This window comes from Macrobrachium rosenbergii, chromosome 23 (genome assembly GCF_040412425.1).
Source record: "Macrobrachium rosenbergii isolate ZJJX-2024 chromosome 23, ASM4041242v1, whole genome shotgun sequence".
NCBI classification, from domain to species: Eukaryota; Metazoa; Arthropoda; class Malacostraca; order Decapoda; family Palaemonidae; genus Macrobrachium; species Macrobrachium rosenbergii.
The window spans coordinates 33,054,336-33,072,470 of NC_089763.1; the positions used below are offsets into that span (position 1 = coordinate 33,054,336).

The 18,135-nt window shown below is 41.0% G+C and overlaps 2 protein-coding genes across 2 annotated transcripts; both read right to left on the reverse strand.

Annotated features, from left to right (window-relative positions):
• Positions 1-1,545: 1,545 nt before the first annotated feature.
• LOC136851077 (M protein, serotype 2.1-like) lies at positions 1,546-2,346 on the reverse strand. Its single transcript, XM_067125047.1, has one exon. The coding sequence runs from the start codon at positions 2,344-2,346 to the stop codon at positions 1,546-1,548; it is 801 nt and encodes a 266-aa protein (XP_066981148.1).
• Positions 2,347-2,410: 64 nt separating this feature from the next.
• Positions 2,411-2,836, reverse strand: LOC136851078 (ribonuclease Y-like). The gene has a single exon (XM_067125048.1). It carries the CDS (start codon positions 2,834-2,836, stop codon positions 2,411-2,413), a length of 426 nt encoding a protein of 141 aa, XP_066981149.1.
• Between the last annotated feature and the right edge of the window lie 15,299 nt (positions 2,837-18,135).

Below are 18,135 nucleotides of genomic sequence, written 5' to 3' on the forward strand. Positions count from 1 at the left end.
AACAGAGCGTCATCGAATGGGGTTTATTTTTACCAGGGGTGGACCCTTCCCCATTCTCAGCTCCATCAGCTAGCCAAGAGAGATGAAATCCTCAATCTTATGACCCTACATCTTGTAACGCCTCCAGATGATTCTGCTCGCTGCTGGGAACGTCTGATTCCTTGATGAAATCCGCAGTCCAATCATTCCTTCGCTATGGACAGGAAGCTTCCAATCTCCAAATTGCACGACTTCTAAGTACAGCGACTTCTGACGATGCCCATCGACTAAGATCTTAGTGCCCCTAAGTGCCCCTAAGGCCACGCTGGGATCAAACACTTTGCATATATAAAAGGCATGAAACTTACGGGTTTTTACGCCGCGCCAGAGGTTGCCACGAGAGTATATGCAAGAATTTGATCCGGTATGCATTGCATTAAACCCATATTTTGCATATATAAAAGGCATGAAACTTACGGGTTTTTACACCGCGCCAGTGGTTGCCTCTGCAGTATATGCAAGAATGGGATCCGTTATGCAATGATAACCCATTTCACATATTGAAAGAGGCATGAATTTTACGGGTTTTACGCCGCGCCAGTGGTTGCCTTCCTCGCATATGTGATTGGGCACTGATACCCCATTCCTGAGGGTATCGTGGCAGGAGCGGGTGCACAACAATCCAGTGTCCAGGCACTTCCTGCCAGTCATCGAATGGGGGTTTATTTTTACCAGGGGTGGACCTTCCCCATTCTCAGCTCCATCAGCTAGCCAAGAGAGATGAAATCCTCAATCTTATGTTTACATCTTGTAACGCCTCCAGATGATTCTGCTCGCTGCTGGGAACGTCTGATTCCTTGATGAAATTGCAGTCCAATCATTCCTTCGCTATGGACAGGAAGCTTCCAATCTCCAAATTGCACGACTTCTAAGTACAGCGACTTCTGACGATGCCCATCGACTAAGATCTTAGTGCCCCTAAGTGCCCCTAAGGCCACGCTGGGATCAAACACTTTGCATATATAAAAGGCATGAAACTTACGGGTTTTTACCGCGCCAGAGGTTGCCTTGAGAGTATATGCAAGAATTTGATCCGGTATGCATTGCATTAAACCCATATTTTGCATATATAAAAGGCATGAAACTTACGGGTTTTTACACCGCGCCAGTGGTTGCCTCTGCAGTATATGCAAGAATGGGATCCGTTATGCAATGCATAACCCATTTCACATATTGAAAGAGGCATGAAACTTACGGGTTTTTACGCCGCGCCAGTGGTTGCCTTCCTCGCATATGTGATTGGGCACTGATACCCCATTCCTGAGGGTATCGCGTGGCAGGGGAGCGGGTGCACAACAATCCAGTGTCCAGGCACTTCCTGCCAGTCCCACCAGTTGCTGTAGTGTGTCCATCGCGCAGAGTTGCTTCCACAGCCATATCCGGGATTGATTTCCATCACAAAACTCAGCTCATTCCTGTTCCCAACATCGTAGATATCGTGGCTTCTTTCCTCTGCAAGCAAACCACGAGTTTTCATCCAAAAGCAGAATCATCTTTACGCACCATTCACGTGACGGAGTTGATCTTGTACAGCTTCCGAACCATTTCTGATTCTCGCTCCAGTGTTTGTAGTCTGGCTGCAGATTCCAGCCTCATTTTGTGATGCGCTTCCTTTCTGCTTAGGGGCTTTTTATTTGCTGGAGCTTTAGTCGGGTCTTTTGGGTGCCCCTTGGTGCCAGTAGAAGGTCGTTGTAGTGCACTGATTTGGCGAAGTTTCTCCTCGATGCTGTCCATTTGTTGGTAGAGGGCCTTGCAATTGATCTTGGGCTTCCTCAGACATCGAGTTTTATACAAAGCCTTTTTCTCTTCAGCTTTTGTCTCTGGCATAGCTTGTTCTTGCGGCACCATTTTAATCTCATTCTTCTCTCTTTTGCACGCTTCCTTTTCTTTGCACATCAGATTATGACCTTTCAGTTCTTCACTTGGCTTTCCTTCTTTAAGAATTTCGACTTGCGTTTCCAAGGATGTGATCTTTGTATCCTTGGCCAAGGTCTCTTCTTGGAGTCGTTCGAGTTCCAAGGTCGCCTCCATCTTTTCGAACTCCATCGTTTCGAGTTCCTCCTTCGCCTCAGCCAGTTCGAATTCGAGTTGAACTCTCCTCCTCGTCATTTCGTTCAGCTTTTCATTGGCCTTCAGTTTTTCAGCTTTAGATTCTTTCAACAAACATAAGACTTCCATTTGTTTCTGAGTGCACTCATTTTGCAGTCGGAGGATCTCTCTATCCTTCTGCAAGTTCTGTTCTTTAAACTTTTTCTCAACTATTTCTATTTTACACCGGTCGAGCTTTTCCAGATTTTCTTGGGCCATCTGTTTCTGAGTGGTAAGGACATGTAACTCGTCTTCTAAATCGTTGATCTTCAGGGTCTTGTTCTCATTTTATCCTGTTCAGGCTTTCAATGTGAATCTGCTTCCTACCATTCTCTTTTCGAAGTTTCTCCAGGTCCTCGTTTAGCTTGTTTATTGAGACTTGCATTTCTCTTCTGCTATTTTCCGTTTCCTGAAGATCTCGATATAGAGTCTCCTTCTCCATCTGGAGAACCACGACCGTGTTTTCCAAAATGATTAACTTTTGGTCTTTGTCCTCGTTCTCCTTTATTTGGAGTTCTGTTTCTTTCAGCTTCTCCGTCATTTCGTTTTTCAGTTTTCGCATTTCTGCCGACACTGAATAGAATTGTCTTTCCTTGTCTTGATTGAGGCATTCCAGGTCTTTTATGTTTTGTTCCAACTTCATTCCTCCTTGAGTGAGATCCTCTACCGTCTTTTTTAATTCAGTTATCAGCTGATTCTTGTGTAACATCTCTCTTTCAAGCCTTGAAACGTTTTCGTTTTCCTTAGTTACTTCTTCGACCTTTCGAGTGATATCTACATGCGGTATATCTTCGCTGTCTGAATTTTCGTCTTCTTCGCTATCTGAACTCTCTTCTTCACTGTCTGAACTATCGTCTTCTTCACAGTCAGAATTGTCGTCGTCTTCACTATGAGAATTATTGCCATATTGAACCCCAGACTCCTTTGGACAGTCAGAGTTGTCCAAAGCCATGAAATGAATAAAGAATTGAACCAGTTCCATGCAAATTCCACGAAGTATAAATACTTCCGTGATTAGCACAACAAGACTGATATAAAAGATATTCTTGCGGGGGTATATAACCCCGGAACCAAAGCACTGTTCAAACACAAATGAAAGCAAACTTAGAAGCATCTTCGTTTGGTACAGATCATCTCTCTCTGCCTGATCATTAGTTTTCAAAACGGACACAAGTTACGTGTCTGGATTCTGCTGGGACTCTGGAGCCATTGCTGGCTTCGCCGGAGCCGATCCTGTCTTCGGGAACTCTTGCTGATCCCCGGACATAGTAATTGATGTATCTGAATTCTGCTGGGATTCCGGAGTCATGTTGGGCTCCACAGGGGCTGCTTCATTCCTCGGGAATTCTGCTGATTCCCTGGAAAGTTGGTCACCTCTTTCTAATCATATATATACATATCAAAAATATATATGAATATATATATATATATATATATATATATATATATATATATATATATATATAATAATCTCAGAAGAGAGAAATTCTTATGGAGTCCCCAGAGAATATCTAAAAGCCCTGAAACCAATCTCCACACACACACACAAACATACACATACACACACACATATGTATACACGAGCGGATGGGGCACTTGGGCACGTGCCCCCCCCCCCGCCACTAAAAATAATGATAAAATAATAATACTGAAGATTTAGATAATACTAACATAAATAAATATAAAAGGGGGAAAAAATCGACTAAAGTTCAGACACAACCCGCTATTCACATATACAATGTAATCGCTACACATGTTGAATGTGCAATGCTGGTAATACACACAATTGCATACATATATATACCTCGCAACATAGAATGATTGAATAAAAAATTATGTATAGAATAAAAAAAAACTTTTATTATACAAATTGTTGGAACATACATACATACAGACATACACATATTAAAATACACATATTAAATTACAGACTTTGGTAATCATTTTTACATTGGTGTGTCACACAGCTTGCCATGTTGAACGCCAAAGTTTAATTTCTCCGCATTCACAATTTCCAAACGTTTCAGTTTGGACGAGACATCCATGTTTTGTTCAACCCCCAAACATAATTTCTCCGCGTCCATTATTTCCAAATGTTTCAATTTAGATGATGCGTCTTTCAACTTCACATCGTCCGCACACCTCTCTTCAAGGTGTGATAAAACAATTTCCGTGATAGCTATGCAAGTGACTTTTCCGTGTCGTTTCATCTCCTCACCAAAGGAGACAATCGCAGGCAGGTAATGGTTTAACCAATCACAGTTCACGCACCAATCGGTCCTATCCCCGCAGAAAATAGAATATATTTCACATCTTCACGCGACGCTTTCATTAACTGCGATTTCAAACTCTTCAATGATGCGTAGAAGTGATTGTATCTCATTTCTCTAATGTCGTTTCGCAACCTTTCTGCATGGTCTTCATCCTTGGAATACATTATACACGTTTTGGCGAATTCATTCTCTTTCACAGAAGCGCCAATTCCATATTGGGTTAACCAGGACCCACTCAGACAGGTCAGACGGACAGAGACCCGATTTACGATCCCTCTGCGCAGTGACGTCAGCTGATCCACGACTCACCTGTTCTCTCTCTCTCTCTCTCTCTCTCTCTCTCTCTCTCGATATTGATTTGGATATCCTAGATTAACTGACAGCATATTTATAATGTCCATAGTATATTTCTGAAAGAGGAATAAATATATAACTATTACATTACTGTAAAGTTTATTTACAGAGTTTATATATAAATGATGTGTGTGCACAGGTTAACACAGTTATGTTTGTTTGCTGTGCATACCATTACCTTATCACTTTCATATGTTTTTTACTTTCACTTCTGCAAGTCCTGTCTTTTTTCTTATTTATCGTAATATCATTATTTAACTTCCTTATTCTCAAGAACACTGATATTTTGGAAAAGAAGGCTATGGCATCATTTGATAAATAAACTCCCGCACATTCAATTCCAGATACAATATTTTTAAAGCATTCTTTTCCCGCCTGCAGACTGACACCATGCACAATTTGAAATACTTCCCTCACTGTAGTTAATTGAAAATAAAATGATTCTGAGGGAGCGTAACGTTCACCTCTGTTTACTTCATCTGTCCACCTCTTATCCTTGGCCACACATTCACCCACACACACACACACACACACATCCTTACACTACGTAGACAGATAGATAAATAGATATAGACCGACAGATAGGTCGTTATTTGACCAGAGATTTGTACATGGACAAAGGTACAGTAGAATGCACTAAAATTTAACTTAATGATCAAAACTGCATAAATGAAAGTCCTTAAACAATGGTTCAACAAAAAAAGTCGAAGCAATGACACATTTGCATAAATACACAGTTCCAACAGTTCAACAAAACATACAAAAGTTGCTCTACATTGCTATAAATGCATAACAATTCCTCAAACACAACGCCTCCCTCCAAAAAAAACTATAACAACGCCATAACACACACACACACACACACACACACACACACACACACACACACACACACACACACACACACAACACGCACACACACACACACTAATACATACTACTGCTTTATAGTTTAATACCTTGAGGCATAAGGAGAGATGGAATTGCATCATCCTTTAATGTTCGTTCTCGCTTAGGATTATCGATTCCAAAGAGTCTGGATTTCATGTCATCTTTTTAGTCAGTGTCAGCAAAATCCACAGAGCATACTACTGCATTTATCAGCGTTTATGCTATCAGTGCGACAACAGCAATGAGTCCATCGTTGTCTAAGTTCTTTTGCCCTTGGAAAACGGAAGTATTGTATGTCTGGTCCTGATGTTTTGTTCTTGTATTATGGCACCCGTATACTGAACAGTTGTTTGGCATATCTGCAGCACTGAAGTATGTCTAGTGGAAAAAGATCACGATGAAAAGATGTACACACGAGGGTGGCTTGGGTGAGACTGGTGCGCAAAACTGTATGTAAAGGTGCAGCTGACGTCATCACTCACTCCCGCCTCGAGCTCTACCTGCACGCGCCTGACCTGTCTGAGTGGGTCCTGGGGTTAACAACGTAGCATTGACGGGTAGGTCGGGTTCTTCCGCATCGAGTGTATTCTCCCCCTCGGGCACTCTCAAAACGGCGGTACCTTCTATCCCGTGGTGGCAGAATGCAGCGTAACTCGTCCCAGCTCTGTTGTAACCAAGACCTGCAACATCGGCGTAGGGGTAAACTCTCACAATGTCTTGAGCAGTGCCATAATTCCGGCACGTTACACAGTTAGTAGCTATAACCAGGCAACACTCCTTCTTGAACTTGGTCTCGGATAATCTCCCGAAAACCAACTTGCAAGGTGATGAAGCCATCTCTGAACTGTGAAAATTGGAAGGGTGTACACGTTAACGCTACACGAGCTGGAATACTAATGCCTCCATAAACTCCTTCAATTTTCCACACCCCCCCCCACCCTCTTGATTAAACAGTTTTCTCTCGAGCCCACCCCATGACCGAACTTGATTGAACGGGTCTTAAACCCCGCGATAAGGGAAGGATTTGCCACAGATAATTTGTGATATGCATCAGAATGGTCACTCACTTGTGAAAAAGTTTATCACTGCTGCTGCGGGATTGAACACGTTAATTTCTTGACTCATCAATATGGTTGCTACACGTTCACCTTTTTCTTCGCCACCTTGTTTTTCATTATTCTCCTCCCTCCTCCTCCTCCTTCCCCTCCTTTCCTAGGTGAATTGAGCCATGCTTCTATCTGTTTTTTTATAGCTTAGTTTCTCACCATCTGATCTCTAATACCACCCCGTTCAATTATATAGTTATAACTGGGTACATTGTTATCATCCGTCTTCTTATTCGCTTGAAATTCTCTTGCCACATCTAAAATGTTATATCCCATAAGCGGGTGGGACAAGTCCCCTTCTTCATTCCATTCAGTCGCACCTGAATTTTGCAAGTGGTTAACCAAGGCAGTCACATATGGTATTTGATGATCTTTGAATAATATAGGAATAATACCAGTTAGGTCAGGATTAACCCTTTTGCGGGTAACTCTGCTTGTTGAGCACATTTAAAATTAGCTGTTCTCCCTCCTTCACACGATCGTCCTCGACAGGAGGTATAGGAGGTGGAGGTGTAACTGTTTTGGCGTTTGCTGGAAAATTCACATTTCTCTGCACGTTAAGAGGAATGGGTGCGACACCCGCCCCCGCATTAACCCACCCTCCCCCCCCTTCCTCCTCCTCCCCCCACTCCTCCTCCTCCCCCCCACTCCTCCTCCTCCCCCACCAGCGCTGTCTTTGCCGTCGGCATTGATGTTAACGTTATTACTATTGTTATTAACATTATTGCTGTTGACGCATGTTTCCCGACCTTTTGTCAACCTCTCACATGTGATAGCTGGTACAACGTAGAATTCCTTCATTTTGTTTTATTTTCTTTTTTTTTTTTTTATTTTTTTCCTATTTTAAAAAAAGACTGCCTATCAAACTAGCCGCTAAAGGAAGTAATACGGACAGAATGGCGCTGCCTTTGCGACTCTTCAATATTTTTTTCTTCTTTGTTAATGACGTAGATTTCAGGGATATTTGATGGATCTCTCTCTTACACCTTCCGAGTTTTTTAATAAATGTTTTTTCTCTGGTCAGATTACCACGAAAAAAATTTCTGAAAATTTCAGATATGGTGGCGGTAAATGCTTTGCTTAATGTTGGAATTACTCTACTCCTCTCGGAGGGGGATAAACGAGAGATGAATAAAATAAAATCTTTGTTTTTACGTATTAAAACCTCCTTTTTACAACTCATGTCCGCACAATTTGCGATTCGTCAACCCACGAATTAAATTGTGCGGGATAACCCTTCCAATTAACACAATACTGCGTTTTGCTGCCTCTCCTCCTCCTGTCTAAGATGGTGATGTCATAGGTTTCGGGTAATTCGGTAGGTATTAATTCTTCTCTGTAGAATGTGCCTTTTATTTCTTCTCCTGCTAAATCTTCTAAGATGTAAACTGTGGGATTTTGCAGAGTGACGAGCTTCTTGATTTTAAAAATTCATAGTGTTTTGAATAGTGTACCCCCTCCTGAAAACTGCGTTCTGGTTTTCGTCAGCTATACATACGGTGTCTCCAACGTTCAAGGATGAAGTGACACGATTCGTTGTGGGAAAAGCGTTTTTATACATTCTCGAGAATTGATTTTTAATCTCCGCTTCGCTTCTCATAGGCGTGCACCTCCTCGGGTGTGCGCCCCTGCCCCAAACTCTTGTGCGGTGAGTTGTTATAACTGTTAGCTATGTCTCGCAGAACATCGATATATTTCAACGTGTTGTTGTGTGTGAGGTATCTGTATATGCGGTTTTTAATAGTTCTTATCACCCTTTCAGCTATAGAAGCTTTAATTTCCCGCGAATAGATGCTATATAACAATACATTTTTACTTTTCAGATAATTCCTTACATGCCGGTTAATAAATTCCCTACCTTCATCACTGTTCAGGCGAGACAGACCTGAAAAATCTGTAGATTCAATAATCGTTTTTAGCGCATTGCACACAGTAAGGCCATCCCTCTTTTTCAAGGGAAGAATGCGTAAAAACCTCGAAAATTGATCAATGAAAATTAGGAGATATTTATAACCTTCATTGTGTCGAGCCAGTTTCGACATGTCCACCAAATCCATGCTGGCCGCTGCTCGAGGTTTAGTTGATATGATTTTCCTTCTAAGGAAACATTTGCGCGTGCTCTCGTGCAAGGTATATGAAGGTTGACTCTTTAAAAGATTAACGACGTCCGCTCTAGTCACGTTTTTGTCTACCTTCCTCGCTGCTTTGAGTAGTGCATTCACACTGCTGAAACATGATGGTTGTGTCACATTGCCATATAAATCCCTAAGCAGTCGTAAATGTTCTTCGGTCATATTTGTACGCGATTTGATATTCGGTCTCTCCGAGAATATTTGTTCTGAGCTGCAACAATTCAGGTGTTGACAGTGCGAAGTCTACTAATAGATAACCATATCGGTTATGCGTTAAAGCTTTTTTGTATATGTCAGAAAACTCCACACCTCTCCGCCGACCGAACAATTCCCTGCCCAAAGTTTCAGTTTGACAATGTCACGATTCTTCATGAGGATGTAATGGGAGCAATTGAGATTGATGCTCCTTCTGAATTTACCCAAGTGAAACACGTTCTGGGTTATGAAGATCACCGATATATTTGAATGCTGTCCGGCAGTGAATGCTTGGGTCACGAATTTATTGTCGCTAGCTTCGAGAAAACAATCATCAAGTACAAATAACAGTCCTTTACTACCACCCTCCACTCCTCTTTCCGTGTAATCGAAAGGGTTCAATATCTCTTTGGATACTTTTAATTTGGTGCTTATGGTGTGATGACTTTCCAGAGGGTGTTCACTCACCCCGCAATATAAAATACAGCGAAAGTTAGCCTCATGCATTTCTATTATGTTTTGACACAACACAGATTTGCCACTATTGCTGAAACCTGCTATGATAATCCGCGCAGGAACAGCGAAAAGGTTTAAGATTTCTCCTTGAAAAGGACCAGCTTCCATGTTTAAAGTTCAAGGTGTACTGAGAGGATGCGATGATCTGCGTGTTGTTATATATTAAGGTGAAGGTTGTAGAGAAAAATGAAGGTTGTAGAGAAAATTAATTTTAATAAATAACATTTTTTATTGACATATGTATATATTACAGGGTATATACATGTGTATATTTTTTAGCTGGTGATGGTTATATACAAGCGAGCATTTGTTTTTTTTATTTGCAGAGCGAGTGATGCGAATACTCTGACTATAAAACATATTTACATTATTTGAAAATTACACATTATATATATATATATATATATATATATATATATATATATATATATATATATATATATATATATATATATATATATATATATATATATATATATATATATACAAACAAGGCATTTAGGCTGATTTGAGTGACGTGTATACTCTTACTATGGTACATATTTACATTAATTGAAAACTGTACATTCTTCTCACACGCGTCTACTAAAGCTCAGCCGTCTTTTCTTGGCTTAGCCCATGCAGGTTGCAACAGCTGCTGCTGTTGCTCATCCACCAATTTGCTGTCCACTCTCCGTCTTTTAGAACAACCTTTTATCCGGGGTACTGAATCGCCAGAGTAAAGGGTTGTACATCGGGAAATTCTGGATGGAGGATACTTTTGGAACAACCTTTTATCCGGGGTGGAGGGTAAAGGGTTGGCGCCCCTTCCTCCATGGTGCGATGGTGCTCGAGGTAATGTGTCATCATCTTCGCTAACGGCTTCCTCTAACTCGCTCGCTGCAATCTGTGGATGTCCATAAGCGAAAGATTTAAATGGAGTGAGGTAATATCTCTTGTCCTCTAAAGGACATAGAGCTACCTTTCTCTGCTGGGTGTGACACATTGTTCCCTGCATCATCTGCAAATTGTGCACTGTAGTGTGCGTAATCTCATTATTTTTTATTACATCCAGGTATTGACCATGACTAATGGTTTTCTGCCTGCAACTTTGAATCCCCTTTAAAGTATTGCACCAACTGTTTTGTGTTTCGTAAGAATACACTTTAGGTTTAACACCGATGAATTCTCTGATGAGTTCAGCTCCTGTTTCGACTTTAACAAGTCTGAGAGTTCCCTGGCGCAAACTGTCATATGCTGTGTGAGTTTTAGGGAAGTTACTTAAATCCAAATGGGGTTTGAGCACATCCTTCAATTCGCGTGTGAGATCGTCCGTTTCCAGGGAGAAGATCAAACTGTCGGTGTCAGTGTACAGAAGCTCAACTCTCCCGCCATACAGTTTTTGAAGAACGTCGTAGCGGAACTTGTACATCATGTCCTTTGCCAGATCCAGTATGCTGAATCCAATATAGATCGGGGATTCAGCTTTGACAGTCTCCTTGCAGTGATTCACAATGTACTGATATTCCTCCAATCTCTCAAAAGATTTGTATGTATGCTTAGACACATTTCTAAGCAGCGAGGTTTCGTTGGTGGTAACAACAGTCCTGGTGGAATAGTTTAAAGGTTTTTTAATGGTTACACCAAAAAGACCATTCATCAAGATTTTGATGGTGTTCCTTTTGTCGGGGTCCGTTTCTTTCGCTCTCCTCTCTGCATTCTCAGTGATGTATTCCCTCAAATAATATCCCTGCTTGAACTTGTAAACTTTCCTTATCCTCTCACTTCCAACCTGAGTCTTATCAGCGTTTGTAAAAGTGGAAGACAGATCAGATGGTTACACATTGGCAAATGTGTACCCACCAGTTTGACATTCTTCTTAGGCAGCTTCACATTGAATTTTTCCAATAGACTTTTAGTGTATGGGGAGAGTTGTTGGAAAGTCACATTCATATTGTGCAGGGCCAAGAGGAAGTCATCAGTCCGAAGGGTGGCATCGTCTCTAACCTTCTTGGTATCGAGGAGGATGAAGTAACCGTATTCCCCCTGCGAATTGATGCTCGTGATATCGCTGGCAATAAAACTTTCAAGTTCGGTGGGGGAGAGCTCTGTTACTTCATCCAGAGGCATTTTATATCTGCTCATGACTGTGGGATAAAGACTAGTGAAATCAACATACAATATATATGATTGTCACCCGTTTTAAAATTAGGATTTAACTCATGATTATTGGCTATGGCGTGTCTTTGGACTAGACTGCAGAGACCGCCTCTAATGTTGTTGGAAATCAACTGGTAAGTTTCCCGTCAGAAATTAGGGGGAGGCGCATTCGTGAAGAGTGAAGAAATGCATCTCAAGAGAGAGAGGTAGAGGTTGAATAATAGATCGGGTCTAATCCAAATTGCGCATAAGCGGCATTCCTCCAAGCTGAGTAAACATCGCACAATAATCCCACATCCATAACCAAATATAAAATGGTATAATCAAGCAGGTTAGTACACTTTGCAGCCTTCCACACTTTGCAGACATGCTCGTATCCTTCGTTGGGTATGTTTTCCCCGTCAGTGAGGAATTGAAATGCACTTTAGGAGGGACACCCGTTTTTCTCAACACGTTGAAACCTGTGACATAATCATAGGGGTAATACTGTTTACCCGTACTTAAAACCAGTTCTGTGCACTGGTCAGGATATTTGGATAACATCCGACGTGTGATTTCCAGTGACCCCTTCTGTTTAATGTGGCTCGAAGTGAGACTGGATAGCAATCCTCTTATCATGTTCAAACTATCCATCAATCGGATGTTACCCGTTTTCAGTGCATAAAATGTACCCCCATCGCGTTTCAAAATTTCAAAGTTGTGTTTGGCGACGCTTCTTTCAAGATGAGGGCGACATCATATGATAACTTATGCACTGAAACAGGCAGGGATCTTTCAACTTGTTTCACATTTAATTTCCTCTCATATAACCTGGCCCAGTCTCTCTCAATTTTATTGAGAAAATCATCGACACACTGTTCACCTACACCTACTCTGTGTACGCAGTATTCACCACTTTTGCCATCGATGATGACGTAGCAATAGGCGTACGCTTTCTGCTTCGAGACGATTCTCGGGTTTTCATCCTCTTCTTCCGGCTGTCTGTTGTACGCCTCAAAATCTAAGAAGGCGATGTGTGAGCTTTTATTCAGTGCTTTCACTTTGGTGAACTGTTTAAACTGGGCAGGTTCAGGGTATAGAACAGTGGTTCAGGTTGAACATCTTTGGGTGTGAGCGTCACGGATGACTGGAGTTTTGAAGAGAGTGAGGCAATTGTAACACACGCCCGCTGCATGGTCACGCCTACCTGATTTCAAACGGTGGAAAGTATCTATGAAGGTTGGCAAATCCTAGATGAGGGCGACATGGTCATCAGTGATCAACAGTAGTGGAACTGGTTGGGGACATGATTTGTTGCCCCCCTTTCTGGCGAGATGCACTGTCCAGTGTTTTTTCAGTCCCTTTCCCATGACCACTTCCCTCAATCTATATACATAAATATTAAGGTTGTTATCCTTCTCTAACATTTTGAAGGTATCACTGTTCACAGGTATGTCGGGCGTGTGTTTAATGGTGAAGCGTTTCAAGTTTATTCGTCTTTTCACATCTCGGGTGAGGTTGCGGTTAGGATCATCATTTCCCTCGAGTATGCTGTACACTTCTACCGCTGTAATGACGCAGTTGTACCCCGAATTGATGTTAAGGATTTGTCCACCGCCCCTAACTCCTGTAGGATACTCTCGAAAATTGGCCATGTTCACCAGTTCTCGCCAGGAGATCTTGATCGTTACACTGCGCAACGATGTGATGTGCCAACCTGAACCTTCACTCAGGATTAGTCTATCTTCTAGATTGCTCGCCACATATTCGATAGCCTCGTCTATCACATCAAGGGCAGTGTCCACCAATGTTAACACTGGTAGGGTATTAATGTAAAAAAGTACCAGTTTCACGAGTGGCACTAGCACCATTCATTCTCTCTCTGCTGATGACAATGCACAAGTATAGCATGGCGCTATTTACATTCAGGTTGTTGAGAATGCGTATAACCTCCTCGGCAAGTTGCATTCGGTTAAGTCTGAGTGCCGTTGTCACATCGACTTGCGTTCCCACTGCAGTCGAGTATGTGATGGCATTCACAATCCAGTTGCCTACCTCTCCTTCCCTGTCAAGCAATGGTGCTTCCTGCTGCTGGGGCACTCGCTGTTTGGCACCACCTACTCGACAGTGTCTTCCAGCATTCGCTGTAGATGTTTCCATCTCATTTGCTTCACTCGGTGGAGGTGCAACGGTCGGCGGTGGAGGTGCGACAAAGGCATTCAAAGTGGAGGTGGAGGAGGCTGCGAAATAGGGGTGGCTGTGGTGAATTTTAAAAGTATCAAAAGAATGTTTTATATGTAAAAGGTGACAATGTTTTATTTTATGGAGACTGGTCAAAATGAATTATTCTTACCAGATACAGGAGTAGCTGTGTTCTCTCCTACAGAGGTTACCCTTGCTTCGCTCGGCAGAGGAGTAGTGTGGGTGTTATGAGAGGCTGCAAAATAGGAATGGCTGTGGCAAATTTTTAATTATAAAATGGAAAGTTTTATATGTAAAAAGAGCGGCAATATTCACGTAGACTGGTGTTGCATCATATATGAAAAATTAAATTATTATTATTATTATTATTATTATATTATTACCAGAGCTGAGAGTAGTGTTCTCTTCAGCAGGGATGGGTCTTGGGTTCGATCCTTTCTGACCTCTCTCACTGCTTCTTCTTCTTCTTCTTCCGCCATTAGCGCTACTCTTCCTCCTGCGCAATGTCTTTGCCACTGATGGTATTAATAAATCCCATGGTATTGGCTGTTTGCTACTGCTCGAACTGTCATCGCCACTGCTGGAGCTGCTGGAATTACCCATCTCTGCTGGTGGGATGTTGTGGAGTACAGCTACGCATTCTGTGAACTGGTGTCCGTCTCGCCAAACTCATACATTATATAGTGGGACGCCACTCCTAATCAAACTCTTATTGATAAAGTGGGATTAATAACAGATAGATACCTAATCAGACTCTTATCGATAGAGTGGGATTAATAACAGATAGTTTATAACGCTTCAACTCTTATCAGTGATACACCTGTTCATGAGTCACGCGGCAGGTCTAAATCATATCAGCAGCGGATACCTAATCAGACTCTTATCGATAGTGTGGGATTAATAACAGTTAGTTTATATCGGTTCAGCTCTTATCAGTCACACGACTGTGGTTGAGTCTCGCAGTGGGGCTCTCTAATATCAGTTCAGATCTGTTCGGCAAGGTGTCTCCTCCTCCTAATCAGACTCTTATCGATAAAGTGGGATTAATAACAGATAGTTTATATTGATTCATCTCGTCAGTCATGCGACAGTTGATAAGTCACTCAGTGGACCTCTCTCATATCAGTTCGGGGACCTTTTCCACTACTTACTACATAATTTTTTTTATATATGCCTGTTATTTTCGAAAGCAAAAATTTAAAAATAAAATTACATGTTATTTTCTTCACCAAAAATATAAAAATAAAATAAATAATAATTGACGACGCCAAATGACACCTTTCTTGAGGACGCCAAATGTTCAGGACGCCAAATGGCACCTTTTCCCCTTACTTACAACATAATTTTTTTTATATATGCATGTTATTTTCGAAAGCAAAAATATAAAAATAAAATTGCATGTTATTTATTTTCTTCACCAAAAATATAAAAATAAAATAAATAATAATTGAGGACGCCAAATGACACCCTTTCTTGAGGACGCCAAATGTTCAGGACGCCAAATGGCACCTTTTCCCCTACTGCTTAATGCTTATATCTCTCGTCTCTCTCTCTCTCTCTCTCTCTCTCTCTCTCTATATATATATATATATATATATATATATATATATATATATATATATATATATATATATATATATATATATATCCACAGAAGGATGGACGAGAGATGTAAGCTTGAAGCTTTGCATATATTTTTACAAATGCACTTCGTCTTCCTAATCAAGTATGTTACTGCGTATTCATCTCTATATTTATTTACTTACATTTTACACACACACTCACACACACACACACACACACACACATATATATATATATATATATATATATATATATATATATATATATATATATATATTATTCTATGCTCCTTTCAGATAGTACTTAGTGTTTCAGTGGTTATTCTTGTTCACTTGTCCGTATGAGAATTAGAATACTGCAGATTACAATAACGGTTTGACGTGCAGTTCTCTCTAGTTTACAGAATGAAGTATAGACTAAATAAATCATTCATTAAAGGCGTGAAATTCCGTTTTGTCCCTCGTATTGTGAACTAGCCGATAGAGTGAAAATCTGCAAGCAGAATTTTTCATTTTCGTACAGTTAAGGTGAATTGTTACGTGAGCAGATATATTAAAAAGCAGTTAGCCAATTTGCCTTCGCATGATACCTGCTCATTTGACGATATTTTATCACAATTGACGTCACGCATGCTCTTGCTCTTGGCATAACCTTCACGTGACTTCGGTGTTGCACTGACGTAGAAAAACAGTTGGCTACTTTGTGGTAAGGCTCACGGAAGGACGCAAAAAAAAAAAAAAAAAGTGGCCCCCGCAACCTTATCTTTAGATGCCTACCGTTGACGCCATTGTTTTTCCGCTAGTACGTCAGGTACGTTTAGTCGTCCTTTCATTACCCACGTACCTGCTCTAAGCATTACCATGAAAAGACAAGGACAGATAAAATGCAAATATTGATGTGGATTTCATCACGAAAATGGGAAACTTGGGTCGATGGTGATGGGAAAAACGCTGTATTATGTAATGAAAAAATTATGGAAGATAAAGATTCGTATAATGAGTATATTTGCGCCGAGGCAAAGACATGAACGATCCATGTAACTTTAGGCTCTTTTAAGAGGCAGGTCTGTTATTTTTTTCGGAGGTTGGTCCTAGTTTTTTATTATTTTTTTTCTGTAGATCCATTTTGTTAGGGCCGTGGAGGGGGTCTTGGCTATGTAAGGTTAGTGTCTGCGTCTCGCAGTGATTTCCATGAAAATTTAATTTCTCTCTCTCTCTCTCTCTCTCTCTCTCTCTCTCTCTCTCTCTCTCTCTCTCTCTCTCTCTCTCTCAGAAACTCTCAGAAACATTATATACATATATATATATATATATATATATATATATATATATATATATATATATATATATATATATATATATATATATATATATATATATGTGTGACTATTTATAACATCACCGTGATTCATATACAATCAGAAAGCTACAAACGTCCTTTAATATCCTATTCGCTCTACCTCGGAAATAATATATTTTCATATATGTTACCGAAGGGGAATTTTTAGTTGATAATAAGTCCACCGTCCCGTGGGGTCGAACCAGCAACAGACGAGGACTCAGGACTACAGGGACGCACTAACCCATTCGGCCATATATATATATATATATATATATATATATATATATATATATATATATATATATATATATATATATATATATATATATATATATATATATATATATATATGTGTGTGTGTGTGTGTGTGTGTGTGTGTGTGTGTATATGTATATATATATATGTATGTGTATATATATATACATATATATTGTATGGAGTGGTCGAAGAAGTTTGTTTATTTTGTGGGGTTAATATTATTTTTCTTTTCATGTCGGAAGAAGTTTATCCATTAAGTTACCTTTTATTTTTTTCATTGTATTGTGTTTTTTTTTTTTTCATTCCTGAGTAAATCAAGAAATGTCTGTTTATGGCCCCAACATTCAGCACATGTAACCGACCAGCCGCCTACCTAAGACAAACGGGGGTCGTCCCGTCGTAACTCAGTCAATTGAGTGGCTCGGGAATGTGACCGCCACGCATAGACCCCTCCGGTGGTGGTGGTGGTAGTGGTGGTGTTTGATGGTGGTGGAAGGGTCTCGTTGTTGTGGTGGTGGCAGTGGTGGTAGAAGAAGGGAAGAAGTCAGGTTTGGATGGAAGTTGGAGATTTTGTGAGCGGAGGAGGAGGAGCGGGGGGGAGGATGATGCTAATGTTATAGGGGGTGGAGGGAGAAAAAGGAGGTTCTTGGCTGAGGTATAGTAGCATCGTGGCTAAGGGGATTGGTTTGGAGGAGTTGGGGGGAGGAAGGGGTTTGACGGAGATGGAGAGGATGTTGGGATGTGGTTGGGGAGGGGTCTTTTGGGTTTGACGGAGGTGGAGGGGACATGGGCGTGGGTTGTTGGCGGTGGCGAGGACATTGTTTGGGTAGGGGGATTTCTTTTGGGTTTAACGGAGATGGAGAGGACTTTAGGGTTGGGGGTTGACGGAAATGGAGAGGATGTTGGGGTGGAGGGGGGTTTCTTTTGGGTTTGACGAAGGAGGGGTACCTACAAGGTTTGGGTTAGCTCTGGGTTCTAAAACTTGCTGGAGAAAGACTGAAGTGGGTTGTGAGTTCAACCAGGTCATTGAATCTCGGC

Bases quoted from the DNA above. Each gene is read 5' to 3' on its own strand.
- LOC136851077 (XM_067125047.1), bottom strand. From the start codon at position 2,346: ATGGCCCAAGAAAATCTGGAAAAGCTCGACCGGTGTAAAATAGAAATA.
- LOC136851078 (XM_067125048.1), bottom strand. From the start codon at position 2,836: ATGTTACACAAGAATCAGCTGATAACTGAATTAAAAAAGACGGTAGAG.